The sequence below is a fragment of the Vicugna pacos genome, unplaced genomic scaffold, assembly GCF_048564905.1.
Source record: "Vicugna pacos unplaced genomic scaffold, VicPac4 SAC-SAT, whole genome shotgun sequence".
Classification (NCBI taxonomy): domain Eukaryota; kingdom Metazoa; phylum Chordata; class Mammalia; order Artiodactyla; family Camelidae; genus Vicugna; species Vicugna pacos.
The window spans coordinates 19143176-19161395 of record NW_027328721.1 but is presented as its reverse complement, the minus strand read 5'-3'; the positions used below and the strand labels follow the sequence as shown (position 1 = coordinate 19161395).

The following is an 18220-nucleotide window of genomic DNA, read 5'->3' as shown; positions in this document are numbered from 1 at the left end:
ATTCTAGTTATATGATCCAGACTTTAGAAGACTGTTGGAACAGCCCGCAGAGCTGCAGTCCAGTGGGCAGCCCGTGCCCCGAGCTATCCGCCTCCCCCCACCCGCCAGCCCGAGGCCTCCCGAGCCCCGCCCGAGGCCCCAGCAGCAGCGCCTGGGAAGACCTATATCCATAACCTGCTCGTGGACGGGACCTTTCAGGATGCGGCCATGGTAGGCTCAAAGGACTCGCCCCACATCTGGGCCACCACCCCAGGAAAACCTTTGCTAGCATCACACCAGCTGAGGTTGGTGCCCTGATTGGCAAAGACTGGTCAAGATTTTTCATGAGTGGGCTAAGGCTTGGGGGCCAGAAATGTACTGTGATCCAGGACTCGTTGCTGCAGGATGGGGAATTTCCCATGGATCTTTGTACCAAGATGACAGGTGGATCACTCACCTTCAATATCATGGTCACCGTGACTGCCAAGACGCTAGTCCTGCTGATGGGCAAAGAAGGTGTCCATGGTGGTATGATCAACAGGAAATGTTATAAAATGGCCTCCCTCCTGTGGTGTTCCCAGGACTGACCTCATCTGTCCCTTCCCCTACTGTTCCCCACTGATTTTGCACCCCTCTCCTTCCCCCCACATACACCACTTTTATTTTTGGGGCCATTATGCCACATCCCTTTTTGCTGCCCAAACCACATGGTCAGAGGCCAGGGCTGGATGTACACCTCCCTCTTCTCATACCCTTCGTGTGTGTGGTTGGATAACTTTTTTTTTGTGTGTATTTTTCCTGAATAAAAAGATTCTACAAAAAAAAAAAAAAAAAGAAGACTGCTGATCTGAGCCAAAAAAATATAATTCTCTTTTAATGTCAGATGCTACCATTTAAGTAGCCTTCCCCCAAGTTGTTTTCCATTCAATTGCCTGCTGGCCCTGCCAGCCCTGGCTCCCCACTCATGTGATTCACTTACCTGTGGCTCTGCTGCACATGACTGGGAGATCTCAGACCACGCAACTTTATCCTCCAGGATGGCAGACATCTCTGGCCATTCGACTGCCATATTACTTGGTGTTTGGGTTCAAAGTATATTTGTGATGGTGGCGTTTCCAAGCTCTATGTAGGGTCTACCTCCACGCTTAACGTCATAGCTGGGTCTGCCATGAAATTCCCCCTAATAAGCCTAAGGTTTCTTCTTAGATTTACACATAATGTACATTTTTGTTAATCTATGACTTTACTTCTTTATTTCTTGCAGTGTCCATGTTACATATTTTTAGATAAAAGACTCAATTTCAATTAAAATTAACTCAAATGTATCTCCTTTATAATAGGATCAAGAAATCGGAAACAACCTTGAAATATGGCGGTCATAATCTCATGGGTTTTATTCTCTTTTTTTAAGCAAAATAAATCATTATATCCTCTCTTCCCAGTGGGGACATGGGGAGGGGAGCATTAATCCTGAATGTTTACTTATGTATAAAAAATAGCTTTTCAGAGTGGGTGAACAGCCTAACTGTGTTTATTTTTTGTAAGAGGTAGGAAATTAGACTCCTGAAGTCAGTTACTTTACCTTGTTAATTTAATTTATGAAAAAAAATGTGGTGAAAATTGCAAATCTTCTTCAGACTTCTCAAAGATATTGAGACAGGTACCTTATTTATTCTGAACCTTTGAGAATTAAGGCATAAAATGAGAACAATTTCCCTTTGGTGCGATATTTATCCATAATGAGAAGAAACTCATTCATCCATTTACTAGACCCCAGGAGGGTGGAGACATGTGGGTTGACTCTGAGCAGCTGCTGAGCTGATGGAAATGATGCTACAGTTCCCACATGTCTCCTGGTGCTCCCCCTAGACATTTGGTTTTCATGGCTCTCTCTGAAGTTAGAGAAAGTCATAATGGATCATCATTGCATTTAGATTGTGATTGTGATTCCTCCAACCTAGAAATAATGTGGCTTCCCAGGCTCAGGCCGAAGAACTCTCTCTCTCCCAATACACAGGTGTAGGTTAGTGGGGGAGCGGGACACAATTACCCCATGCATAGAACAATCATTTTAGAAATGTTTTAACTTATAGCTTAAACCATGAAATAATAAAGTGTAACAGAAACATTAAAGCCAATGGTTTCAACAGCTAGCTAAACAACACTGACTAGTGCAAAACACCTGTCTGATACAGAAAACTGATAACACCACACCCACCCTGAAAGAATTTATGACCTAGTAGGAGAAAGAGAAAGAGAAAGAGAAAGAGCAGGTATTCAACAAAGAAGTAAGCATATAAGTAAATACATAAATACTGAAAAAATGAATTTTCTACTGGAAATAGAAGCAAAGAAGAGCTGGCATTTCCAACTTAAAGCATAAGAAGGCACTGAAGGCTTGGGGATATGAGCATGAAATAAAGTTGAATTGGATGTTCTTTTGTCCCTTTTGTAGTCTTCCCAAATGTAAATGGATTCCTTCCATAAGGCAGTGGTGTTTCAGAACTAACACTACTCTTAATATCCCTAATTATCGAATGTGGAACAATGCAGATGGCAGGCTATTCAGGATTTTTCTTCCTTTGTCTTTCACCACGAGAACCAGCTCACTGCTCATTAAAACCACCTGCAGAGGGCAAACAAGTGAGGGGAGGGAACTGAAACTCCTTTTGGAATTTTTTGGGGAGCATTGGTGAAAGTTTTGATGGAATTGTAGAAACAGTCTCTTTATACTGTCTTCTTTCAAAAAACCTTGTTTCCCATCAGTGAGATTTATATGGAGACTAGAAAATGGCATGTGTGCTTTGACTTTCTGGATAAAGGAGTCTTCAAAGAAGGACTTCAAGAAAATAAAGTTTTCTCCCATTTCATATCAAATATTAATTTATATTTTCCTCTTGAAATTGATTTTATAACCTAAAACAAACCAAGATAAAATATTTCTCAACTAACAGAACACATCAGTATTCACAGAACTAGCAGAATCTGTTTTTATGTTAAAATTGATGGACCTTAAATTTAGTAAAGAAATAAACAAGTGAGAGCAACAAAAAATCTAAAAGTAAAATTAAAACAACAATGACAACAACAAAGAATGACTTTAGAATAGTGATTCTTATCAAGAAAGGAACATGAATTAAAATGATGAAATCTGTGGTGAAAGTTTCTGAAGCCCCAGATGCTAATCAGCCTCCTCATCTACTGCACCCCCATGGTCATTGCCTGTAACACGGAGAACAAGTTCAGACAGAAGCAGGCTGCACATGTAAGCAGTATGGGGGCTGCCAGAACTTTATTTAAACCCAATAAGATAGAACTGATTCAATAAAAGAGGACAAACAAGGGGAGGGACATCTGTATGGACATTAGTGAAGACTAAGTTTTGGCTGTTTAAACAAATAGTCACAAAAATGAATTCTTCTGTGAGATAAAGACTTCTGTTTTTATTACTTTTAAGGCTTTTTGATGGTTGTGACGTTCCTGGGCTTCCAAGATACATATGAAAACTGTCTTTTTATACACTAGATTGGAAAACAGAACAACTAATAATGATGATAATAATAGGTATTAAATCTGGGTACTACACGCAGCATACGAGGACGTGCTTCACAACAACAACACGAGAGCTAACGGGCATTGAGCATTGTGATGTACAGTCACCGATGAGCAGTTTTACATGTTTTAATTCATTTATTCCTCACGACAATATGGTGCGGATTCTTTTGTTACACTTCTTGGATCAATTAGGAATTTTGGGTGGATGGTGTCACATTTTAATCTAAATTTCTTGTGTAAGTCAAATACAATTTCCTTCTACCAGGATTTTGATTATCTGATGTCAAATTATATGCACAGTATTTTTTATCTCCCATTTAAAAACAGTGGTAAAATACTCATAACATGAATTTCACTATCTTCACTATTTTAGGTGTACAGATCAGTAATGTTAATAACAAGTACATTATTGTAGAATCTTCAGAACTCTTTTCAAATCTTGCAAAACTGAAATCCCATACCCAGTAAATAATGCACAGACCCACCACTTTCCTTTCTGTCTCTATTACTCTGTCTACTCCAGACACCTCATACAAGTAAATTCACACAGCAGTTTTCTTCTTGTGGCTTCCTTATTTCATGTGTCACAGAATTTTTGAAAACGTATGAAACTATGATAATGCAAACATATTATTTTCATGTTATAAGAAACATATCTTCATTTTATAAGAAGGTTTTTTAAAATTATTACTATCTCCCAAAAAGGGTCATGACAAATGATGACTTCTGTGCTTTTTTTAACTCAAATAATGATTTTAACTTACTGTTACTTTTTTATTTCTAATCATTTACTTAGAGCAAGAAAGGTTTTAAATCAACACATGCTACCAATAACAAAATATATATCAATAGTATACACTTAAATTAAAATTTATTATCAATAAGATATTTGATACACTTTGCATTGTCAGTTTCTCAAATGAAAACTTTGAGACACACTTTACTATTCTTTATGAAGTAGATATTATTTTCACAAAGAAGTGTATTCCTAAATATTTCTAAGTGTTAATTTTACTTATTTCCTTTCTTTTTTAATAAGTGGGAAAATTTTCATCAATTACAGATACCACAAACCCAGCTGAAATAAATATTATATATTCCCAAGACAAGCAGTCATCACCATTTTGCATTTACAATTTTATTCTTAAACTAAAATTTGTAAGCACCAAAGTCAAATAAGAACCTCATGTTTTTGTAATCTATCAGTTAATTTTACTGTTAAAAATTATTTTTCTTCCTTTACAAATAAAATTCAGTAGACTGTGGCTCTTCCTTTGCAAAAACAAACAAACAAAAAAACCCCCAAAAAACTAATAATGTTACAGTTCAGATTTCAAACTTCAGCTTTTTCAACAAAGCTCAAATTTTCTTTTCACCATTTTTCTTTCATGACCTCTGATGGTGGAAATGTAAATTGACATTATAAATATCAACAGAAATAATGCTACAAATTCCATTTACCTTGTTACTGAAGATCATTTCCCTTCTTTTCATATTTATTTACCTTGAGAATGTAACGTTATCAATTATTCAACAATATAGAAAGAGTGTTGGACAATTTCATACTACTTCAAAGCATAAGAAATCCCTCTTATTCACAGTGTATAAATCTCAAAGTGTATGTGTGCACATTATATACAGTAAAATGAACATTTCATTGATATAAAAACTTACTCCTCCGACTACTAGCTTTCAAATGGAAATTGAATAAAGTTTGGCTAAGTTGAAAGAATTATTTTAATTTACAAAACCATCATTTTTCCTTAATCCTGTACATATGAATAAGGCAGCAATATTTTATACTAAGATTTGAATTCATTACTTAAACTTAGTTAATAAGACTACTGTCTTGACACGAATTCCTCCCAAAAAGGCCTTCTCACAAGGAATTTATCTGGGAATGTGACCCCAAAGAGTAGGAATAATGAACAAGGTGGTGAAAACAGGGAAGAATTAAATGCTGAAGTAAGGTTATGTTATCACAATGACCATGGCCGACCTGTGCTGGAGTCCACAGGCTTTCCGGGAGGCCTCATCAAAGCCAGGAAATGAAGAGAAGGCTTTTCCCACAGGCTTCCACCTGCCATGGATTTAGTGGCCCTTGGACTTTGTCTATCACATAAGCACTTGTAGGCTGCACATTCCGCATCCTGCACTTCTTGTCAGAAAGCTTCCAGGAAAGGAAAGGAGAGGCTCACACCTTAGCCAGAGTAAGGGACTTCCCAATTGCACCTGCAGGAAGCTGGTCAAAGTCTCCAAGAATTGGTAGTAGGACAGGTGCCTGCAGTAGGACACGGGGCCAGGAGGGTGCTAAGTGATGCTCAGAGTGCGTGCTGGTGCACTAGAACCTTAGCACTCCTCAGACCCCTTTTCTCTCCCTTAGCTCTAATCTGCCCGTAAGTCTCCTTCCAGGTGCTGGCCAACTGCAATCTCCATAAGAGGGTTTGTGGAACATCCCGGTGGCCACAGCTGCTCCCAAAGCCTTGCTGAGAGTCAGCATCTCTCCTCCCCACCACTAATTCTAAATTTCTCTCATCTTTGGCCAGTGTCTCAGCTGATCTAAGGTTGCCTGCCTGGTAGAGTGAGCCAGACCTTCTTTATCTAGATTTGATTTGCTTTACCTCCATGAGGACATAGTTGCTGTAAATGCCAAGATACCATTGTCACCTGATACAAAACACCAGGCGGTGCATCAGTGAAGTTTGTGACTATTCCTTCCTGCCTCCACTATACAGAAGTGACCCAGGTTCTTCACGTTAATAAGGGCAAGTTAATCTTGAAAATATATTAACATATTAATTCTCTTTTGCTTGCTGATCCAGGAATGAGAAGGCCAATCACTGGAATCAGGAGCCCAAAGTGGCTAGATGATAGTCAGATCCTGTGGAATGTTTATGTTGTCCTCTGGTGGAAGTGTTTTCCTTCTTGGGAACCAAGACCTCCAACCCAGCAGAGCCTAAAACTTCAGACACAGGAAGCATAAACTTTGAAGGTGAGTCACTAGGAGTAATGGTAAATGGGGCCATTTGTACTCCCACCTCCTGGTTCCTGACAGGACAGCACCATATGTCAGCCATCGATACAGCACACATAGCACACACTTTCCCCAACCTGAAACTTGAGCTGAGCCATCAACAGCTCATCCAACCACTATATCAGATCAACTCCTTCTAGGTGATGAGACAGATGGTAATCCCAGTGGAATCTGTGCTCATGCACCCCTAGTTTCACAAGTTTTGTCATAAATTAATCCCTCAAACACAGTGTTGTAGAGGATGTTGTGCCAATAAATAAGGCATTTTGTAAGCCCCAAATTCATGGTGCTGGTGGAGGCTTTGCTGGCAGAGAATTAAATGCATTACCATTGTAGGTTTAAATTCTAGCAAGGATGAACTGTTGCCATCTCTAGAGTGGAAGGGATCCAATAAAGTTAATCTGACAGCAAATGGCTGGCTGGCCTCCTTGAGAGATAATATATCACAGACTCAGGACCAGGCTCTACTGTTGACAAGCTGGGCACTCAGAAAGGAGCAGTGTCTAGATCTGCATTAGGGAGAGGGAGCCTGGTCTGCTGTGCCCACGGCTCTTCCCAGCCATGTTGTCATATCTGTTCATGCTCCAATCGTCCAAACAGGGGACCTCTAAAGGTTAAGGATGCAGTATAGTTCACATTCACAGAGCAAACTAAGCTGTCCAGTTGATTGCTGAGAGTCTTCTATTCAGAGAGTGCTCTTTGGTGGGCACTAACACGAGATAATGGTCTGAATGCTATATATCTGCCCCTAGATATCCATCCACTTGCCTCTTTCCCCAGATTTCCTTGTCTCTGTTTTCTTTTTTTTTTCTTGCTTTACCAAAGCCCCTGACAAAAAGTCATTTGTTACTTCCCAGTAGTCTATACGTATCCATAGTTCAGGCCACTTCTGCCTCCATATAATGTAATATATGAGTTGTTCTGTTTGGAGCTCTTCCCACTGGAAGGATCTCCCTTTAGGGATGCGTTCTTTAGGGCGAGCTCTGAGTGCAGCTGTAGTGTGACAACAGTTCATTTATGGCTGCCATCAATATGCCACCCTAACCCACATGTGAACCAGGCCAGCATTTTTTTTCCTCTTTAATCAGCACAGCTCTTTCTAGCTACCATCAGATCTGCTGGTTCACATGGCCTGATATTCCAAGAAACTTGCACAACTGCCTGGGCCTCCTGAAGACCTTTTTATTTATCTGGGCATCATTTAAGTCCAACAAGCATTTGGTAGTTTTCTCATAAGGCCCTTTGTAGAAGGGTAGGTAGAATGTTTATAATTATTCTTATGTCATTACAGAGTCCTTCCTCACGGGCACTCACCCTCCATTTTAGCCAATGGTACCCGGGTCTGTTCAAATTAAATAAATCCAGAAATTGGGTGCAGGCCCTGGGTTTTGCATTGTGACAGTTGATGTTAGGAATCTGCTCACCATGTATTTACTGGGGAAAAATCTGTGTATAAATAGACCTTCACAGTTCAACCCCTGTTGTTCAAGGGTTCAGAGTATTGACAAAAGACCACTGGAAGGATGAGAGAATGGAAGTTGGATAAGCAAGGGAGTGAAAACAAGCTTTGAATTCTGGTTCAGCCATGACTTCAAGCAAGTTACTTAATTTCTGTGCTTCACTTTATCTGTCTGTAAAATTGGGGGATAACAGAGACTTTATGCAGCTATTCACATGGATTTTTCTCACTGAAAGTGGCTGGTTTCTCTTCATCAACCTTTGCTGCCTCATCCTTTAGGTGCTTTAGGTCAAATTTAGCCTTTATTTCCTATAGGAAGCTTTCTCCATCCTCCCAGGGGTTGAAGTGGCCTCCAATGTCTTTCAGCCACATGTACCTCTCCTACAGTAGCTGTTGTCATACAGAATTGCAATTGTCAGATCACTTATCTATCTGCTCCACTAAGACCAAACACTCTACTGGGGCAGGGATTATGACTGTCCTAGCCCATTTAGCACATATTGGAACAAGTATATAAATTTCATTGAACTCTCTTGTAGATTGTAAGTGTTAAGTGAAGTAATGTGTGTACAGCTCCTCGCAACTTAAGTGCTCAGTGAATAGTAGCTTTAAAACAGCTCCATTATTTTTCACATCTTTATCATAGGGCACAGTTCCTGGCTTGTACACATTTGTATCTCAATAAACACTTGCTGAATGAGAAGTTCAGGACAGACATGATGAGATCCTTAAGTATGTCTGCCAACAATGATTTCAACTGCTGTCAATTTTCCTTTCAGTATCCTAAATGCTGTCCTCTGAAACTCCAGCGTGCATTAAGTTTTTATTTTTTTAGAGGAAGCAATGGCAAAAATAAAGTAAAAATCCAAGAAAATAATCGTAAAATGCCACTGTAGGATGGAGAAAAAGGAGAGGTAGCGGGAAACCACAGAGGTGCTGTGAGGTGAGTAGGGCTTGCGGTGTCTCTCTGTATTTTCTTTCTTCCTTCCTCTGTTTCTTTTTTTTTAACTTTCACTTAATTTTATTTTGTTTCGGAGTTCTACTCAGTTGTCTTCAGACACCTTCCTTTCATATCTTAAAAACTGTATCACAAAGATGTTAGGAGAGTATTCAACAGCCTAGGGGGTCTCAATAAAATAAAGCACATAGTTCATATGATACGGAGTACTTTCTGAACTTAGAAGTTATCCCTCCCGGTGAATGGAGGAAAACTTACACTTGAGGGTCCCTTTGAATAAATGGAGTTCAAAACTTCCCAGTCCCTCCGCCTTTGTTCCTCTTTTCCTGGATTCGGAGGCCGCCTCTACCGCGGGGCGCACCTGCCACTCTCACCGCCGGCCAATCGGCGGCTCCAGCCCGCAGGCGGCTCTGCGGAAGGAAGAAGGGAGGGGCTCGCAGCAGCCAGAGGGCGGGGCGGGGGGTGCTGGGGGCGGGGCCAACGGGCGCGGGCGGCTGCGCGCGCTGCCGCCGCTACGCGTCACTGGAGTGCGCCAAGTGTCTGTGTTTACGTCCCAGTGGAGCCTAAGTCAGCAGCCGACTGGCGACATTGTGACAATACTGAGGCACAAAGTTTAGGAGACATGACCCTCCTTCAAGCCAGCTCCTGGCTGCCGGGAAGAGGAGGAGGTGGGGCGGGGAGATCGGCCTTGGTACCAGCGTTGGAGACACACACACGGTTCCCGACCACCTGCCTGGTCCCACGGAACCGCGCCTCACCTCCAGAGCCCCGCAGATGCAGCACCGTGGCCTCGCCCCAGGGGGTGGCTAGCGCGGGCGCCAGGCGCTGCGGCAGCTCGGGGCTTGTAAACAGATACCCTCGCACGTGACCGTGTGAACTACGAGCTCCTGGGGGCGTGTTCTCTTTCCCGCGAGCTGTGCCACAAAGGGTTGGGGGCGGTCGGAGGGCAGAGAGGCGGGCGAGCAAGCAGGCAGAGACCCCCAGCGTTTTAGGATGGCTGAAGGCGCCTGGCGAGGGTGAGCGGTGGGGGGCGGGGGTGCTGTTTGCACGGCATAGACAGCGGCTGAGTCCGTTGGCGGGCAGGGCTGGTGACCCCTTCCCCGGGGCCTGGCTCTGGAGCCACCATGTTTTTGGCGCTCAAGGAGAGACTCCAGTTGGACTGAGTGGCCTGGCGGCTGCATGTGTTCTACAAGCGGAAGAAGCACAAGTTCATCTTCATCATCTCCTGGAATGAGATTGAGGGCAGTTTTGCCATAACCTGCTACAACCGGATGGCCCAGAGGCAGAGGAGCGGCACCAGCGGTCAGGTGGGTGCGGGATGGGGCGCCAAGCCTGGCACACCCATGTCCAACAGGACCTGCAGGCTGTATAGCCCAGCAGGCAGGGGTTGGCCTGAGGCCACTGCCTCAGTGACTCAGGGCAGAAGCCCTGGGCCCAGAGCCTCCCGTCCTGGACGGAGGGTAGCTCTCCATGGAGCATGTGCAGCCTTTGAGGGGACCTGCTGCCCTGAAGTTTGTCTGGAAAAGAGGTGGGAAGTCCTCACTGGATCCTGGTGTGGGCCAAGTCCAGCCCAATCCTGAGCACATCTGCAGGTAGTGATGTGCCGCTGTGGAAGCCCTCTTGGCGCCTATGGAAGCCCAGGTGTCCTCAGTGCGGGTAGTGAGCGCCTGCAGGATGGTCACCTAGATTGAGGTGCTAGAAATGGTGAGGGAGGATGAGGCGGATACGGCATACCTGGGACTCTCGGTCACGAAGCAGTGGACGCCCGCCGTGGAGCTGGAGTCCCCGCCAAGGCGTGAAGCTGGGCTGGGCACTTCTTCCAGGATCTGCGCTCAGTGCACCAGCAGCCAAGCCCCGTGAACTCGCAGCTGGAGCCGTGCTTGCTGGTATTCCTCGAGGAGATCTTGGGCATGTGGACAGTGCTCTTTGGGGGCGTCCCGGAGGTGACTGAGCAGGAGATCGCCACTGTTACTGTTACTGGGAAAAGGGAAATAAGAATTACCTAGTTTCTTAGTCACCCCTCAAAGAAAGAATTTTTAACGAGAGAAAGAAAGTGTGATATAAGTCAGATTTTTATTAGTAAAATAAAAAGGTAGTAAAAAATAGTACATTCCCAAGAATTGGGAGCTGGCCAATCCAAGAGGGGAAAAATGGCGCTGCTCCTTTGATTTTCTGTCTTGTATCCTGGCCTAGGGGCATTGTGTGTGTGTGTGTGTGTGTGTGTGTGTGATTGATTGATTGATTGATTGATTAATGGCTCAGGTTCTTTGAGTGAACAAGCTGATTGACAACTCAAGTTCCTTATGCTCTGGTTGACAGCTCAGGTTCCTTGTGCTCTGGCATGCCCATCCCCTTTTGGGCAGGTTTTTACCCATGAAGCACATAGAGAAACCAATGGGAGGGGGCTCAGACTGTAATGTTAATTACATTACAATGAGCATTGATTGAAGTTATGCCGGGTCCTTGTCTTATATGCAGCCGCAGCATTTTGATTTTAACTGGCTTCTTTTGCTGGCCCTCATTTAGAGAAAGTAAAAATTTCTGGAAACCCTAATCCTGAATGCATACATACTGTTATTTCCTGGATTGTTCCTTCCCCCTTCCTCTCCCCCTGCCCAATGCTCATTTCTATCTAACTACCTACCATCACCGAATTCAGGTCTACTTGGGCCACGACCTGGACACCTGTGGCTGGAAGATCCTCTCCCAAGAATTCTTCACGGAAACCCACGACCGGGAGTATTATGAACCCTTAGCGAGCTGCAGCAGAAGGGCCAGGAAGCGCATCCAGGAGGTAAGGACCTAGTCTGGGCTCCAGTCATAGCTTTTGGTTACTCACTGCCAAAGGCTGGAGCCTAGGTCTAGGCTGTGCGCTTCTGGGACACTTGTTTTTCTAGACAAGGGAAAAGGAAAACCTGCTTGTGTATTTTCAATTTTTTGTCCACTAGATGGTGGATCACAGTCCCTTATCATAACAACAGAGTTCTTTCTCACAGGTTTGCTTTTCTCTCACAAAGCCCACACTGGGCTTTACACATGGAAAGTGCAAATTGGAAACCATCCAATAAGTTATTTTTTTTCCCCAGGCTTCCCCTTGTAAAGCAGAAAGCTGAAAGTACATTAGAGGAGAAGGTTAGAGAGAGGAGATGAGTAGTGAGGAAATACAAGGTTTAAGGGAGCTAACCTGCACTTCCCAGGAAGCCATGGGTGGGCCCACCACACCTGTCACTCCTGCTTAGGCTCTGGTGACCTTGTTGTCACTGCGCTGCTCCCAGGAGCACAGAGAAGGCCACGGAGCCTCCACCAGGGCAGTGGTGACTGCTCCTACCCAACAGGTCATCCTGGGAAACAACAGCCACTCCAACCTGTGCTCAGAGAGGTGAAAAGACACTAACCACTGTCCCCGGTGTCCGTGAATCACGTGACCATAGTGGGTCATGTGACAGCCTGGGGGCTGAAGTCCACCCCTTAGACCTTCTGGGAAAGCACGAAATGCAGAGGCAAAGGTAGGTGAGTCCTGGGTGCTCGTTTCATGTTTGGGACAGCAGGGCTGAGACTGTCCTCAGACCCGCTCCTCAGGGCTTTAAATTTGGGGTCACTCCCCTCTGCTGCCCCTGCTCTGCTGCGGGTGTGCCTTTTTCCTCCCACCGCCTTGAGAAACTACACTTCCTGGGGCAGGGGACAGTTTGCATGAGTTCTGCCTTTGGCCCAGAATTTGGGGCCAAGACCTTAACTGCCCCCACCCAGAACAACAGAAATGCAGATGATGGGGGTTGTGGGGTGGGGGAGGAGTTATTGTGCAGATCGGGCCAGGTATAGTCCAAGTCTCCACACCTTCCACCTCTGAGAAAGGGAGCTAGGGTTGGAGCTGCCTCAGGGAACTATAGTCAGGTTGGTAACTTAATCCCAAATGGGAGTTCAAGATTAAAAAAAAGTTCTTTACACTCTAGTTGCAGTTTTCTGTAAGTTTCAGATTGTTTTAAACTAAATAAAAAATAATTTGTGGTTTTAAAAGGGAAATTAATCATTCTTACACATGGGTCTAAAAAAAGAGCTTAAAATGTCACTAATATGATGTGTTTTGCGATGATAATGTAACAAATTAAAACCCAGTCATCTAGAGATCACAAATTCATTTATTAAAAATGATCCTGGAATTACATAGCTAGAAGTTTTAAACTTTAAGAAGCCAAAAGGAAAATTCTACATGTTACCAATAATTGCATACCAAATTTGTTTTAAATTGCTATTTAAAACAAAAACTATGGTAGAAATTTCTGTGGTTTATGACACTGGCATTTCATCTCTAGGGTAGATGGGCTTCTTAAGAAAAACATCTTTAAGAGCATTATGGATTAAATGTTCACACGTTGAAATTCGATTCTGCCCCTCCACCCCCTTCCTTTTCCTCCTTATGAGATGCTCAGAGGTACTAAGAGGTGAGGCCTTCGGAAGGTGATTAGGATTAGATGAGGTCGTGAAGGTGGAGCCCTCCTGAATGGGATTAGTGTCCTTATAAGTGTCATCAGTCTGCACCGCTTTCCTTCCGCCCTTCTTTCTGGAATGAGGCCAGACCCAGGCACTGAGTGAGCAAGACTGCGAGTTGAGATTCTGGAGCTGCTGCCACCACCGCAGCATGAGAGCAAGGGAGCACCCGAGGGACCCAGCCCCTGTGCACTGGCCCAGCCGAGACCCGTGCCCTACCTGGGGCCAGCGGGAGCCACGGTATCCCGTCTCCCCATCCCCTCCCCGCCGGCAGCGACAGCTGCACACGTCGGAGCCCGAGCCGGCGGCCGGGGGCCGGGAGGCGGCTACCTACCTCGGGCGGGGCTCGTCAGCGGCTCCGCAGTGAGAGGGCGCTGAGAAGGGGCCAGAGCCTCTGTCTCATCCTGGGGCGTGGGGCAAGGGACCCCCAAGGTGGAGGGAGGGGGTCCCAGCCTCAGCGACACCTATGGGAGCCAGAAGCCGGGTCGGCGCCGAGCGGAGCTGGCTGGATCCCCCACCTCGGTGCCATCTCCGCCACCCTCCTGCGTCTATAGCATCTCGACACTGAGTATATGAGCTGGGACCCCAAGTTCGGCCACCACCCCCCAGCCAGGGGTGTGGGCGGGGACACCAATATGAAGTAGTGGCCTGGGCAACGGGATCAGCAGGACCGGTGCCGCCATTCTTTCCTTCTCTCCCCCTCCCCTCTGCCCCCTTGGGGGTTTTATCCCTTAACCAGTCACTGGACCCTGGCTCCTCGGCAGGACTCCGGGAGGAGGTCTTAGGGCCCCACCCCCCACCCCAGCCCCGAGGGCGGCGGGTTTTGGGGGACCTGGAGGGCCGACTGCAGCCTTCGCCCAGAGGGAACTTTATTAAAATCAAAGTACAGAGCATCCCAAACCTGACTGTCCAGGGACAAGTGGACCAGGACCGGCAGAAGACCCAGCCTGAAGAGGCCCAGAAAGAGAAGAGGAGGGAATTGGGGCCGCTGCCTCCTTTGCTCTGTCGGTGTTGAAAAGACCTGAGTGGCTGCCCAGCTTAGCGGCACCAGCCCCGCTTATTCCTCAGTAAGGCGCAGGCCCTGCCGCAGCTGCCGCCTCCATCCCGAGGAGGAAGGGAACCAGCCCACTTTCAGCGCTCTGGCTCTTCTGTAAAGTGTGAGTGGCTCTGGGAAGGGGAGTTGGGGGAAGGGGGAGGGTGCCCGTGCGTCCTGCGGTGTTTTGCCGATGTTTTCCTGGAGTGTTGGGAGCATACAGATGAGCGGGGTGTCTGAGTCCTCACTGCGGGCAGAAGGCATCAGGCAGTCCTGTGTCTTGTAACCTTTTAGTTCTCTGTGCGTGTGATACGCAAGCCTGCAGGTTTCTTTTTGAGGAGTTCTGTCTTTCTGCAGAGTGGACCCTTGCATGTTTCTGGCCATTAATTGGTAAAAGGAAACTGAGGAAGCCAGAGCATATGTGCGCACAGAGGACATCTCTGTGTATGTAGCTTTTCCTGGTACATCGGGTGGGAAACAGCGCTGTAGGTTTTGTTTCTGGGCAACTCCTATTTGGGTTCCCAAATGGAAGCCTCTGACTCTGTGAGGCCCTGAATGTAAAATTTATTTTCTATTCTGCAGTATTCCTTGAGAGTTTTCATTTCAGTACAGGAGCTTTTTACCTTCTCATTTCCTGGGTGCAGTTCCTGCGTATCAGCAGGACGTGGTAACCGAGATCAGTTACTCAGGAAACTTGGGGTTCTTAGGAATCATAACTGATTTGGGGGAGAGCATTTTGTACTTTAACCAGTTTATTAAAAACGTATTTCATTTTTCCTTAGCCAAAATTTGTTTTTTCCCTGAGTTGTATATGTCCTAATCGACAGCATTTTTTAATTGGTGGAATGACTTGTGACTTATTTCAGTTGTCTTCTCTATTAAATGAGGATGATTTTTTTATCCCTTTTTGTTACTTTAAAGGAGAAGCCTATAGAATCTTTGATTTGTATATTAAGTATCCTCTCAGAGTGCAAAATTAAAGAGGAGGAAGATAATGAATATTTTGTATGTTTACGTAGACTTTAAGTGTTAGGCATAGGTGGAATTTTACATAACAAAGCAGACAGTACCAAACTGAGGATCGCAGGCCCCCGGAGAGCTGTGTGGGCTTCGTTCTGAAGCCACTGCTGAGAGAGGCTCTGTGGAGTGAATGTAAGCCTGAGTCATCTGTGTCAACTTTTCCATTCAGGACCTTGATCAAACTTATTTAAAACTTCCTCAAACACTTTTTAGCCTGTACTTTTTTCTTCTAAAGTGACAAATTCTACAAGTTTTTTAGCCCTCGTTTTTATTAGTAATTCATTTATTTATCCAAAACCTGTCTCTTTAAAGTTCCAGGACAAGTCCTGAGCGTGTGTTTTGAGAAATGCTAAAATGAGCTGGAGTTCATCTTTTCCTGGTTTTGTAGATTTTCAGTATTCCTCTTTACCATCATTGTTCCTGACTGTTTTTGTCTGTTTTGCAATCACTTTGCCCTCCCCTGGAACTTCTCCAGCTGTTTTATTCTTCTTTATATGCCTTGTTCTTGTTATGCCTTTGTTATGAACCTTAAATTCTGTCTATTTTAAATAGATGCTGACATTAAATTATTGTGTAATGGATGTAATGTTAGATGTGAGATCAAAGACAACTGTTGCTGGACCTGTTATTTTGTGACCATGAGAAAGTCATGTATCCCATGTTTCACAAAGATAGGAAGAGACATCTAGTCCTGCATAGGCTGCTTTTCGGGGGTAGGAAGGGAGGACAAACCAACAAAATAGTTTCAGTGTAAATTATACTCCATCAGAGTTTCTTAGTAAATTTAAGACTTTTATTGCTTTTACTATAGATTGGTTAAAACTCATGTCAGTGCTTTATTGTGTATTTATTTAGGAGCAAAGAAACAACAAATTAATTGGGGGCCCCGCTTTTGAGATGCTTTTACTTATGAATGGCAGAGACAATGATACACAGATTGCACAAAACTGTAGGGAAAGGGAAATGAACCAGTTTTTAATCTATGACCACTATATGCCAGAAAGTTTTTGGTATATTATAGATGTAAGTGTGTTTGTACATTTTTCATTGGGGAAATGTTGATATTGGACTACACAGAACATATTGGAGTGTCTGAGCCAGTGGAAGAAAAGAGCAGCTGGAGATAGTGTTGAAGACTTTTGGAACTGGAGGATGTGGGGAGCAGAGGTAATTAGGAAGATGGTTGATGGGAAATCACAGGGAAGTTGCTGAGTAGCTTAGGGTCAGTTTGTGCTTGTGTGGGTATGTGTTTACAGCTCAAAGAATCAGTTGAGAACAATGTTCCTGAAAGGGTAGCTTTAAACCATAGAGAAATTGTATTTTAAACCAAGGCATTATACTTGGATTAGGATTTTGTTTTTCTAGGGAGCCAACATTTTTATACCATGGTCACTGAAGAGCAATACAGATGGAGGAGTGAAAAAGGTGTTTCCAATATATTAGCATGGTGCTAGTGGTTTCTGATACAAAGTAATTCAGAAATGGGGCAGTGGACTTTGTTTTGGACAATAAATTTTCGAGTTGAAGTTGGATACTGATGAAATCTCAAGACAGTAAAATAATGAGCAATATGCTGAAAATGTAGAATTGGAAGTCATTATCAAAGTATTAAAGTTTCTCAAGAGTGCTGATGGAGAGCAAAGAGCTGACAAATGGGTATTTTTACTTGGGAGAGGAGAATCTGTTAAAGTTAGCAAAGGTACAGTAAGAACAGAGATGGATGAGACTCTCCCTAAAATAGATATTTCTAAAGTGAGTAAAACTTGAAGTGGAAAAGGGGGAACAGCCAGTCTCAGGACACATGATTTTTTTGAAACTCCTGGCAAGCTTTTTGTAGGGTATGTATGTCTCTTGAGGTTAAGTTCAAAAGAATATGTAGGGTTTCACTGTTAAGGAACTTATACATAAAGGACAGATCTGTTTCACCAAATTCATGTTTTTAAAATTTGCCTTTCATTATCATACTGAGTTTTGTCCCCAACATGATGAAGTGGGGCTAAAATAGCTGGCAAAGAAGGCTGCTTCTCCTGCTGGCAGGTGGTGTGTGTATTTGTGTCCCATACAGTGGACGGGACAGCCCTTTGCTGGCATAGCATTGCTGAAAATGCCTTTAAAAAATCTTTTTATTAAAAAACTAACAAATAAAACCAACTTGACACTTAAAAACTCCTTACATTTTTGAAGCATAAGATGCTGGAAGACTGATTTTTTAAAAATTTAAAACAATTTAAAAATTTTCATTGTGAAGCATGGAATTTACTGTTGATGCCAACAAGGATTGAGGATTGTGAGGTAGGGAATCTCTATAGCCACACTATCTTGTGTTCCTTAGTTTGAATTCACCACCTCCTTTGTAGTCTTGTGTTTCTTAGTTTGAATTCACCACCTCCTTTGTAGCTTCTTTGGCCTTTTCTTAGGAGTGACTGTTCCAATGGCAGAACTTCCAGGTAAGATCTATTTAGATGGGGAGCTAGATGTAAGGTGGTTCTGGAACAGATGCCATATGGGCACCTTCCCTCCTCATCCTCTATCTTCCACAACATTTTTATGCAAGTGAAATCATGGTTTGATGAACTTTAAAGGGCAGTCTTTTTGGGTTAACATAATTTACTAGTAAAGGCAGTGGGAAGGGTGGGACTCTGGTAGTTGGAAATGGTAACGTCATGTGCTTTGCCCTGGCAACTTTGGGATTGATAT

General features: G+C 44.1%; 1 protein-coding gene across 9 annotated transcripts in view; it reads left to right on the top strand.

Moving 5' to 3' along the window:
* The first annotated feature begins 9514 nt into the window (after positions 1-9514).
* Positions 9515-18220, top strand: part of LOC107035129 (junction-mediating and -regulatory protein-like) — a 71230-nt gene continuing 62524 nt past the window's right edge. For 7 of the 9 annotated variants that reach the window (XM_072956931.1, XM_072956930.1, XM_072956928.1 and 4 more), the window contains exons 1-3: positions 9518-10292; positions 11645-11779; positions 14384-14627. In XM_072956931.1, coding sequence (XP_072813032.1) covers positions 10257-10292; positions 11645-11779; positions 14384-14485 — 273 coding nt within the window. In that variant the 5' untranslated portion in view covers positions 9518-10256 and the 3' untranslated portion in view covers positions 14486-14627. Of the gene's footprint in view, positions 10293-11644; positions 11780-14383; positions 14628-18220 lie in introns of all 9 variants that reach the window. The other 2 variants (XR_012067729.1, XR_012067728.1) reach the window with 2 other exon arrangements.